At 33.1% G+C, this 12,234-nt stretch overlaps 1 protein-coding gene across 2 annotated transcripts in view; it reads left to right on the top strand.

Moving 5' to 3' along the window:
- The window catches only part of LOC132199980 (uncharacterized), a 50,265-nt gene extending 38,303 nt beyond the window's left edge, over nt 1–11,962 (top strand). For both annotated transcript variants that reach the window (XM_059625115.1, XM_059625114.1), the window contains exons 3-10: nt 6,219–6,425; nt 7,303–7,719; nt 8,264–8,488; nt 8,977–9,141; nt 9,666–9,908; nt 10,442–10,703; nt 11,146–11,304; nt 11,584–11,962. In XM_059625115.1, coding sequence (XP_059481098.1) covers nt 6,246–6,425; nt 7,303–7,719; nt 8,264–8,488; nt 8,977–9,141; nt 9,666–9,908; nt 10,442–10,703; nt 11,146–11,304; nt 11,584–11,696 — 1,764 coding nt within the window. In that variant the 5' untranslated portion in view covers nt 6,219–6,245 and the 3' untranslated portion in view covers nt 11,697–11,962. The remainder of the gene's footprint in view (nt 1–6,218; nt 6,426–7,302; nt 7,720–8,263; nt 8,489–8,976; nt 9,142–9,665; nt 9,909–10,441; nt 10,704–11,145; nt 11,305–11,583) is intronic.
- The last annotated feature ends 272 nt before the right edge of the window (nt 11,963–12,234 follow it).

Below are 12,234 nucleotides of genomic sequence, written 5' to 3'. Positions count from 1 at the left end.
ATTGTAACTTATGATTGCTGTATTTTTTAAATTTATTTTGGTTTTGACCAGGTTTTGTCAATAAATATAAATATATACATAATTATAAATATATCCCTAAACAACACTTTTAATCATAATTGCAGAAAATGCAGGTTGGTTCATAATATCAGTATTGTGTTATAAAGCGAGTTTTAAAATAATCTCTGCTAATGTAAATTCAAAATAAAAAATTACAAAAAATGACAGGTAAAAAATATTATAATATACTTCTGTAATTGAGTTTGCAAAACATGTCTCTCAACTTACATTAAATTTTTTTCTTAGCATTGGTTCTAACACAGTTAAATGGTATTTTTAATTAATAGTCACTTCATACCTAAATACATGATTATCATTTGCAATACACACACAGAAACCAAGGTTGTTTCGCAAAATTCACCTCCCACACGTTATGACCACGGCATTTTACGGTAATTTTAACGCGTGTGCATGCACATTAATTTCTTCTTTTGCGCACGTTGGAAGTTTGTACATTTTTATGTACGTAGGTTTTCTTGCATGTGTTTTGCGGTCTGTGCGAAACCTTGAGTTCGTCTCTCTCACAATCAAAAAGAAGCAGTCAGCGTACTCGAGGATGTTGTGTTTGAAGGTTTTCAGTTCAATATCACTCTCGACAGACGAGCCGATGAGAAAAATCGCACAAACACCTGCAACGCTCAATACTTTTGGTAATTGTTAAAAAAATACCGAGCGAGCAAATTGGACGCGTACTTTTTACGACGACGCGCGGTGCATCCGTTTTCTTTTGCAGGTGCATCATTTTTTTTCTATAAGGAGACTTTGAGCTTTGAGATATATTAATAGGGGCTCTTACCTAGTAATAAAATGAATATTTGGAGAACTTTTTTGATGTAAAAGATAAATCAATCTCAAAAGCTCATACCTGGCATTAAAATAAAAATATTAATGATCAAATTGTAATTATATTGAATTGTAAAAGTTTAAATCGGGGCCTAATTTGATTGTTGAATTCTTAAAGAGGACAAAGCCCGTTTTCATGTCATGAAATCTTAATCACTTGAATTATTAAATGCTTGAATTTTGACTGATACTCTAAATAAATTTTTATTTAATTTTAATAATAGTAAATTTTGTGTGATGTGATGTAATCATTTACATTTTGTTGAAAATATATGACGATTTAATTGTAAAATTTTAGTTCTATTTTGAATAAAACTTTTGAAACATTTTTAATTAAATAAATATTATCAGACACTCTTTGAACAACTTTTAACTGCTATCCATTAATTAATAAATTCTTTTCCACGATTTTGCAAGACCAGAATAAATAAATGGAATTATGACGAAAAATCTTCTGCAATTTTTCAATCACTCGAGTCGTAACTTTGTCATATTTAGGGTTAATATCTATGTTTTTATAAAAATTAAATTTTAATAAAAAAAATATAATTATAAGAATAAGTTCAAACAAATTTATAATTTTTAAATTTTTAAATAACAGTTTAAAACCATCTTATTTAAAGAATATATTATTTTTTTTACATTCTAAAAGTAAGCAATATAAATTAGAGGAATTAACCTAAAATTTAGGTGACAGGTGCGGTTTCATTCACACACATTCGTCACTTAATTGATCGTTGCCTGCAGCTTTTTTCTTTTGGTTTCTTTTGCTTTTTTCGTGCGGCGGCGATACAATCAAGTGGAATAAAAAGTTATGCTCTGCTTGCCGTGTCATCGCTTGCTTGAGTACTATGGCTGCTGTTTGGATTCAGAGGAATTAGATAAGCGGGTCGCGTCGCAGCTATTTCTCAGTTACGTTTGTTTCCGATGTTCACTCATTTGTCACCCGCACAGCTATTTTCAAAACAAAATAACGTGCTCGAATCGCGTGCGCTTGTTGGCTTCCTTTCCTCGCTGCAATGCAGAATAAAGTGCTAATTTTTTCGAAATATTTAATTGCTGGCAATGAGGATTAATTAAATTATTTATCTCACTCAAGGTTGTCACAATTTTCTGAAATTATAGTAAAAATTTAATGTAAATTATGTTTTAGTTAAATGTGAGCAAAATAAAAGGCACAATTCTCCGTTAATGTTTTTTATAATGAGAACAGAATTTTTTTAAACAAACGTGTTTTGGAAGAAACATTAATGATTTTTTAATTCATTAATTGTCTGTTCGAAATTATTATTTTTTTCTATAATTTAAATTAGTGGATATTTTCTGTCTTTCCATAATAATAAAGCTAAAACTATCCTCTCCTATGAAAATGCATATTTTTTCAGTGTTTATTTTGAAACTTTTAGGTATTATATTTAATTTTGTACTATTTTAAGATCATTAATTGATTTCATTTCACACAAATGTTTAGCTAAATATTGTGTCTGTTGTTCAACAATGTTAATAATAAATAAGTGCTTTAATTGAACAAAAATTATTGAAATTTTTGCCAGTGAAATTATTTTTTTTTTCCAAATTAAATAAATGATTGGTTTTTTGTAACGCTTAGTGAATGATATTTTTTAGTGTCATAAACCACATTTCCAATTAACTCTGTCAGTCAGAATTTCGCCGAATCGGTTTTACGAGATTATTTCATTTTATTGTTCCCCGCGCCTGTTATTGTTATTGTTGTCTGCAGCTCTCAGACACTTCTTCTCGTTGCGCGATGCATATAAATTCAAGTCCCCTCAAGTAACACACAAACACGTCCTCTCTTTATACCTGGTGCGAGAGCAAGATTACAACTGCCGGTGTGTTACTCCGCCTCACCGCAGCGTGTGTAATGTGTATGCGAGCCCTTATTTCAGTAATAATAACAATTGTCATGGGACGCGTGCTCCCAGCTGCATACAGATCGGTCGCGATTACGCCGAAAAACTGCTCTCAGACGCCTAGACAGAGGAATAATAAAAGGAATGTTTAAGGTTATTTATAAAATCATTATAAAATATCAAAATTTAATTTTATAATTAAATTTTTAACATTTTTTTATATAAAAATAATTTTAAAATATTGAACAAAAATTATTAAATTTTTAAATGTTTTTATTGATTTTTTTTTAACTAACAATAAGGTTTATATAGAAAATAGTTGCGTAATAATTTATAGTAATTTTACTTGTAAAAATAATAAAATGATTGCTCAATTTACAAAGATCATTTTAATGCACATATTCCAATATAATTTAGATTCCGTTATTATTGTTTATTATAAATAGTCAATGAATTATTTATTTATTTATTTATTAAACCCATCTGGGTACAACTTTTGATACACTCATACAGATATAAGTTTCAAGTAATTAAATTGCACTATTTCTTCTTCATCGTGGCGTAAAAGTTTATTGAGTGAAGTCTCTTCTTGCAGAACTCAAGGTGGTATTGGGTGCACTTTTCGTCACATAGCTCGCACACGCAGTCCTCGCCAGCAGTAGAGTGAAAACTTTTGTCTTTACAAATTAGATAATGAAACCCAGTCATTGCATATCGAGTAAAAGCATGTCTATTTTTGAAAAGGGGTTGCTTCCAGCAGTCATTTATCATAGCTGGCGTTTCAAAGAAGTTTAAATCAAATTCCCTTTCAGCTCTAATTTCAATATTAATTAAAAACTCTTCGTATGCCGGAGTGGGGGTTAAGTTGAATTTGTTCATGGTGGTTGTGACAAAAAATTCTTCGGCGGCAATTAAATGGTAGATTAACGTGTTTCTGCAGTATTTTCCTGTTCCTAGTACTTTTTTATAAAAAGTTGTCATTAATTTCTCCAAAATAAAAAAGTCGCAAGACTTTAGGTGTGGCCAAATGGCTTCAATGCCATACGTTGCTATCGGGGCAAATTTTAATGCAAATAGACGGCGAGCACAATCGATTGATAAATTCCTTAAATCTCCCGAGCCATACATTGCCGTGACTGCCTTTTTGCATCTGTCGCTAATATGCTTTGAAAAAGAAGTTCCTGAGGGTTGAAACACAACTCATAAGTACGAAAAACTATTAACAAATTCAATGTTATTCCCTGCACATATTAATTCATTATTTTTCCCTTTGGCACCCTTGCCTTTATTTGTAAATTTCAGGATTTTTGTTTTTTCGAAATTAGGTTGCAGATTGTTTTCTTTGCAATATTCCAAAAAATTACGCATAGCAAGCTCAAGTTTTTTGCAACAGTCGCTAATAAAAACCATGTCATCGGCATAAAATAGGAATTCTACCCCTTCTACATTTTCAAAAATTTTAATTACATCATGTATATAAATATTAAAACAGGTTGGGCTAGAATTCATACCTTGTTTAAAACCATTTGATTGTGGGAAGAATTCTGATAAAGACACACCGTCGTCGACTCGAATTGAATCTATCGCAAGAAGTTCCGAAAGCAAAAGGAGTTCACTTTTTGAGAATTTACTTTTTTCTGCAACTTTTTTAATAAAAATTTTTCTCGAAGTGGAGTCGAAGGCCTTTTTTAAATCTATAAACAATGCATATTTCTTATATCCTTTTTGACCTATATTTTTATAAATTTTTTCTTGAAAAAGTTTAATTGCATCTATTGTGGACTTTTTCGGCATAAATCCGAACTGCTCCTCTGGTATAAAATCATTGAACTTTTCTAAAAGTCTTCTTGCAATAATTTTGTCTAATAATTTACACAAGGTATTACTGAGGCAGATTCCCCGGTATGAATTTAAATCCGTTATATCCCCTTTATTTTTGTAAAGAAGTTTCAAATTTGATTGTTTCCATTGCGTAGGAATTTTCCCAAGTGTTAAACATTTATTTAAAAATTTATTGAACAGTGGCATCATAAGTGGCAATAGGACTTTTATATTTTCATTAGTAATTAAGTCTGGGCCAGGAGATTTATTATTTTTTAAACCTTGTACGGCATATTGAATTTCTGCATCTGAAATTGGTTCGCAAATTATATCTTCGTCATAATCAGCAAGTAGAGAGTCAAACTCAAGACTGTCCGTGAAGTTCAGGTTTTCAGTGTTTAATACATTACTCAAAAACTCTACCCATTCAGAGATTGGAATTTGATTCTGAACTTTTTTCCGTATGTCCACTGGCTGCCGTAGGAACATATAAGCCTCTGCTTCGGCTGCTTTGATTAATTCTTGCTCCCTGCGCCCTTGAAAGTCTATTTTCTTAGATTTAATAAGTTTCTTATATTCTCTTCTTTTATCTCTAAATTCCTGAACAAGGTTATCATTTCTGAAATTTCCCATTATTAATCTGTGATAAATATTAATTAATTCTTTTCGGAATAGGAAGCATTCCTCATCAAACCAAGGTTTACTTTTTCTATTATTTTTTCGAGGAGTCTGCCTGCTATTCTGAATGATGTCAACTATATGCAAGTAAAAAGCTTCAATTTTCTCATTGTCTAATAGGGTATTCATATTTACATAATTATTTTCGACCAAGTAATTAAGTTTTTCTAGGTCAATTTTATAAACCGGTTTATTTTTATTCCTTGGTACTCGCTTATGAAAACCTTGGCTCTTTGTGCTTAATTTACATTCAACTGGATGGTGGCTCTTAATAAATGTTTCTTGATTAATCTTTTTATATTCTAATGAAAAGTTTCTACTATAAAAAATCAGGTCTATTGTGCTACCATGATTATCATTTCCAAATGTTTTTGTTAGACTATCATTAACTAATTTTAAGCCATGTTGTTGTGTCTGGTTAATTAATTCTTTGGCCTTTTCGCTGTTTTTGTCCAGCATAATGTTTAAATATTAATAATATTCACCGCAAGCAAGTATTACATTTTGAAAACTTTTATTTGTGAAACCAATATTGCTTGGTAAACTGTTTTATCCCTTACGAAAGCTGGGAATGGCAACCAACATAGCAGGTTCCGCTGAAACAATAATTGAAATTAAAACGGGCTGACAGAAATGACACATAATTCAGAATCAGACATGGACAAAACGACTAATGAACATTCTCCAAAATAATGCAGTTTTATTACTTTTTTTTGTAAGTAAGAAAACTAAATAAAATGTGCTTTAAATTTACTAACTTGACAAAATCGAACAACAATATTAATTAAATATATTATGTATATTAACGTACAAAATGATTATTTTATTACTTTTAAAGTTTCTTTTCAAAATAATTAAAGTTATTGGCTCAAATTTTCTCTTCTATTTTTTCAGTCATAATGACGCATATCTAATTGTGGCGTGTGTGCGTGTGTGTTTCAGGTAAAATGCAGACGTGACCGAGGCACAATGCTGAAGGCGTCGCTGCTTCTCATTTTGGTGCTCGCTTGGTGCACGGCCGAAGAGGACAACACCAATGCCACCTCCACTACCATCACGGTGCTCGCCCTCAACCACCGCCCCTCGCCCTTTCTCTCGTCTGAGATCAACGCCCTCGCACTGCAGGCCGCCGAGGACGCCACTCAGCAGGTCGGTGCCTTTTCATTCAGGACACTTTTGTGATTCTCGCGTCGATTGTTGTGCGCGGCCCGTTCAGGCGCGACGCTTAATTTCGGTGAAGGCGGCGAGTTCATTATTATTATTTTTTCCTTTTTGTTTGGCGCCCTCAAGATAATTTGCGCCTCCGACGAAATTTACATTTAATTGCTGCTTTTTTGTTTGGCGCGCGAGAACGTGCCTCGCTTGGTTCCGAACGCGTCTGTTCGTGCACTGATTGTTAATTTCATCATGGGCAATCAGGTATCAGGTGGTGCTCTTTCTTTTTCTCTGCTCGAATTTGCAATTTCACCAAGGTTGTGCCAGGCAATCGTTAGTGCACTTGTTAAAGGCCAGCAAAATTAAATACCATTTTATTTGCAATTAGCAATATTTCCATATTTGAATTAATGACATTAGAAATCTTTAATTGACTGTCTAGAATCACTAAAGTAATGGAAAAATGCCCCTTTCACTTGTAAAAAGCCTTAATTTCATATTTTTTCAAATTGAATATAAAATTCCTTACTTTGAGAAAATTGGACCGTTAAAAAAATTTAAAACTGTAATCATTGTAACAAAATTTTTACTTAAAAATAAAAATAATCTTAATATACACCTAAAATCACACTTTTTTTCCTATTTTAAATAGCCAGACAGTGTATTTTTTTTGTGATTTTAAAATATTCGAGATTCTAAAATTGTATACTTTAAAAATCGTGTTTTATTTTTAATGTACAATTTTTGGTTATTTTTACTTCATATTCAATATCAGGACATTCTGTTATTACATTATAATTTTATTCTTCTATTAAATTTTTGACCTTTTTATAAATCAATCAATTTCATTTATTGCTATTTACAATTTCAGGAGCGACTGACTTCGTTACCCCAAAGTTCAAAGTCCCTTCCGCCCAGTGCTGAGAAGAAGCACCGCCCGGGCACCGTCACTAGCCTGGGGGTGATCAACCTGGACGACGAAGCGAAGCAGCTGCCCCAAAGGGGTCCCAACAACCACAAGGCGGCCTCTGCGACGACGCCGGCCACCACCACCGAGGTCAACGTGGTGACCTCCAACCCCCGCCCCACGAAGCGGATCTCGTCGGCGGGCACAAAAAAGTCCAAGTCGGCGCCATTCGGCAACGGCCTGCTCAGAAACGAGCCGTGGGTGTTGCCGCTGTTGGTGTTGTCCGCCATCGTCCTCTTCACGATGACCACTTTTGAGGTGTTTGTTCTGTGCAGGGCAAAGAGGGCCGCACCATCCAGAAGGCATTTATTTTTGGGACAGGTAAAGAAGTTTTACAAATTATTAAAAGTTTATAATTTATAACTATTTTAATTTAATTTCAAACTATTTTATATTTATTTTGAAACATATTTATTTGAATTTTATAATATTATATTTAGATCATATATTTTAATTATTAAAACGAATTTTTTTGTTTCTATAAACAATTTGTTCAAAAACGTTGATGAGAGTAAATAATAATAAAAAAAGTTTTTGACATTTATAATTTATAATTAATACTCGTAGAATTATCATTGGCATCCTACATTCTATGAAAATAATTTCGCAATATCCATTCTTGACTAATGTTCAACGTTTAACTTTATAGGTTTTGGGGAGAAAAATCATTTTTGCCGATAAAAGTAAAAAAAAATTACAACTTATGTGTTATATATATTTTATACCTATTTTTTTATTATTATTCAATTATTTGCTATTCCTTGCAAGATACATTATTTACAATAAAAATTTTAACGAAATTGATTGCTTCATAATATTTACTATGTAAGCAAATTTAATGCATATGAAACGTTTGTTGTTTCAGATGCTCCTGTTGGGCGTGTTCATGTGTGTGCTGCTGGCAGCCCTGCAGGCGCTGACCCCGAGCTTCGTGACCTGTGCCATGACGCGACTAGGTGTCGGCTTGGCCTACGCCATCGTGTTCGCCACCCTGCTTGTGAAGAGCGTCTTCCTTATCAGCCTCAACGGCGGCGTTTACTTGCCGGCTCCTTATCAGGCGCTGCTGCTGCTCTTTGCCGTTCTCATTCAGGTACGCATTCCTTTCTCACCTTCGTGTTTGCCCAGTTTAACTACCCGCAGGCTGCGTTTGATAAAGTTTTAATTCATTTTTACTGCCATTTAAACAGAACATATATAAAATATAATTTAATGTGAAATCCAGAAATATAAGCTGACTAACAACTGAAAATTATTTGATAATAGAATGCCAAAATTTTAATGTTTCTAATTGGCATCTCAATTATTTTCAGGAAATTTTCCTATTGTACAGACAAAACTGGAACTGAATTAAAATAAAATAAAGTAATTTGACTACGGTGTACAAACTTATACTATAAGTGACAAAATTGAAAAGAAAATATCTTATATTTGTTTTAATTTAGAATTAATAACATTAGCAGACCAATTTTATTTTAAACCATTTAAGCAGAAAATTACTCGTTTTTATAGATAAATATCAAATTCTATGAAAAATTGGTTAATCCTGGATTTTTTTTTAATTTTTTACAATTTTCGCAGGTGGCTGTTGGTTCTCAATGGTTGTTGAATGCACCCCCAAGAATCTTCGCGCCTGATGACGTGCCAACCGCCAAACCGACCTCGCCGACCCCACGTGGGAACAACGTCGGCTCCCGCATTAGCAGCCACCAGGTTATAACGGCGAGTGACGTGACGCCGATCAAGGTGAGAAGAAAAACTAAACCTGCCTGGCTTGATATGCAACCTGCGCGACACCATTGCTTACACAGTTGTCGCATTTTGCAAGACTCGACAGAAAAAGTTTCTTATTATCATAAAAAAAATTAGGTGGTGATAAATTATGTAAAATTTATTTTAATCGGTATTTGTATCATTATTAGTGAAAGTAAAAAAACAACTTAGTATAAAATGATCTAAAATTCTTAAGAACAATATTAAAATTTGGAACAAAATCACTCAAGATAGTAATTTTGTTAAAATAATTCCAAATTATCATAGAAAAGCGATTTGCTAATCAAAATATTAACAAATATTTGCATCTTATTTTCATAAAATAATTTATATTAGAAAATTAAGAACCTCTCCTTTTTTATAAACAAGTTTTACGTTTTGCAATTAAAACAACAACAAAACAGAAATATTCAATACCATACTTCCTATATTCTTTTCACTTTTATTGATAAAGCTCGATGTATTGTTAAATAAAAAATTTTGATTGATAAACGCAGGGAGCGCCTCCACCGCCAGAACCGTACGGCGCGCCATTGTGCGCCACCCCCTACGAAGACAGTCTGGCCGCTTTGATCTACGTCGTGTTCCTCATGGGCTTTGTCGGCATTCTGGCCGCCAAGTCCAGGGGGATCCGTGAAAACTACAGAGAGTCCACTTACATTGGATTGTCAATCGCGTGCTGCGCCCCTTTGTGGCTCGGATGGGCTCTGGCCGGACTTGCGTTAGCACCAAGACATCAGGTAAAATAGTTAAATAATACTTTTCACTTATTTATATCTATTTCAATTGTCACAGAAATGTTTTTGTTAAATGTTGATATATTTGCAAATTTGAAATTTGTTCCTCACAGTAAGACGAAAGACCGATTATTTGATTAAAAACCTTTTGTTATAAATTTTATACATATCATTAACTTATTGTTAGCTGCCCAGAACCAATCAATACAAATTTATATTATATTCATATTGTTCTCAATCCATTTGTAGAATATTAAATAACTAAAAAAAAAATTGTATGTCATTATAAATTTTTTTAAATTGATAAGTTTATTAAATAAAAGTTAAAATATTAAATTATTATCGTAAAAAACAATTTTATAGTAAAAATGATGTAAAGAAAAAAAATTTATAAATTATGAAAATAATTATTTAAAATTTTGATTTTATTATTTTATATAAAATTTTTTTAATTGTTTAATATAAAACGTAACAAAACATATTATAATAATATAAATTTGTCAACTATTATTACATACATTTTTTTTTGTTTGTAGGATGCAACAATTGGTTTCGGCCTGCTGGCCACTGGGGTGGTAGTGTTTTCGCTGATGTTCCTGCCTCGGGGTCGTCAGTTGGCTGCGATGGGCCGCGACGGCAGGTACGCCGAGGACGGGGGCGAGGAGCGTTTCAGCTCGCTCAGCCCCTCGGCCATGGCTGGCTACTCGCCCTCGTTTTTCCACTTCAAACCAGCCCCTCCGCACACCATCCTCACGTCCAAGAACGGCGCTGCCTATTACCCGCCGCACTTAATGGGTGGTGAGTTTGTGTCGCCTTTTCTTAAATACTCTCTGGTTTATTTTCCACTGGAAATTGCACTAATGCACTTCAAAAGTAAAAACTCTTCAAAAATAAATTTATATAATTTTATCTATTATTAAACATAGACAGCAATAAATATTTCATTTTCTTATTCTATATATATTATATAGAAATTTATTAAACACAAAATGTGTACAACTTTTCAACGTACAATTAGTTATTTATAATTCATTCTCGCAGCTTCAGACAAGCTTAAATTATTTTTTCTTATTCTGAAAGTAGATATATTATTTGATGACGTACACAAAAATCAATCTAATAATAATAAAAAACATTATTATTCAATAAAATTAGCACTCATAAAAGTAAATACAATAAAATGAAATAAAAATGCACCTTACAAGCACTAATTGCACTGACACACCCTGTGTGCACGCAGACCGAGTGGCCCTGGTGCCTGCACCCCCCTTGCCACAGAAAAAGCAACCGCCTCCACAAGCACCAATGCAGATGATGCCTGTCGCACCTCCAAGCTATCCACGACTCCTGCACTATTATCCGTATCTTGTGTACCCACCTAGGTATCACCCTGGTCCAGGTAAATTTTCGAATTGAAAGTAAAATCGAAATAAATTATTGAAAATTGAATTCAATAGTTAAAATAAAAAAATGCTTAATATTAAAAACTGCTTTTAAAATTAAAACGAAAATCTTTCATTACAAAAAAATCTGTTTGCTCTGGGATTAGTTAAAATAAACATTATAAAATATATTTTTTTTGCTTATTCTACTGGACTCTATCCCTTCTCAAAATGACTTTTTATTTCCTACTATTTTTTAATTTAATTAATAATTTAAATTTTTTTAATTTAAACAGGTCTCTACATGAAACCTGACGATGGCAACATGTACACGACACTGGAGCCGACGCTCTCCAGCAACCCAAACGTGTTCTTCCAGAGGAACGGACACTCGGGGATGCTCTATTGATAAGGAAAAACTTTCGGACTCTTGAAAAAGTGCTTGTGGCTCAAAGTGACTCATTTTAGTGGAAGAAGAGTATATTTAATATAAAGTGCCAGTTTGCAAGTAACTTTCAAATACACAAAAATTTCACATCGGCATTGTAAGTTTTTAGCTTAATTAATGTGTATAACTTAAAATGATCTGGCTGACTGACGTGCGGAGAAAATCAAAAACTGAAGGAATTTGCATGCAAAAAGAAATAAACGAAAAATGAAGCATACCAACTTAAATGCGAGTTTAATTAATTAACTCCAAAAGTATTTTGTTTTTTAAAACATCGTGTTTCTTCTTCTTCTGTACATACAGCTAAAGTAAAGTTTTTTCGAGCAGTCCTCTGCGTACAAGAGACCAGTTTTCTGGTCGATTGCAGCGCATTCTTTACCAGGAGTGATAGGGAGTGGAACGCCGCCTACGTATTTCAAATCTGTGGCGAGGGGCACTCCACCGTACCAACGCCAATAACTGTAGCAGAAAGAGTCGTTTGCGTGATCGAACCTGTTGC

Source organism: Neocloeon triangulifer, unplaced genomic scaffold, assembly GCF_031216515.1.
Source record: "Neocloeon triangulifer isolate White Clay Creek 2 clone unplaced genomic scaffold, ASM3121651v1 ptg000014l, whole genome shotgun sequence".
Taxonomy (NCBI): domain Eukaryota; kingdom Metazoa; phylum Arthropoda; class Insecta; order Ephemeroptera; family Baetidae; genus Neocloeon; species Neocloeon triangulifer.
Note: the sequence above shows the minus strand (reverse complement) of the source record. Positions and strands in the feature narration are given on the sequence as shown.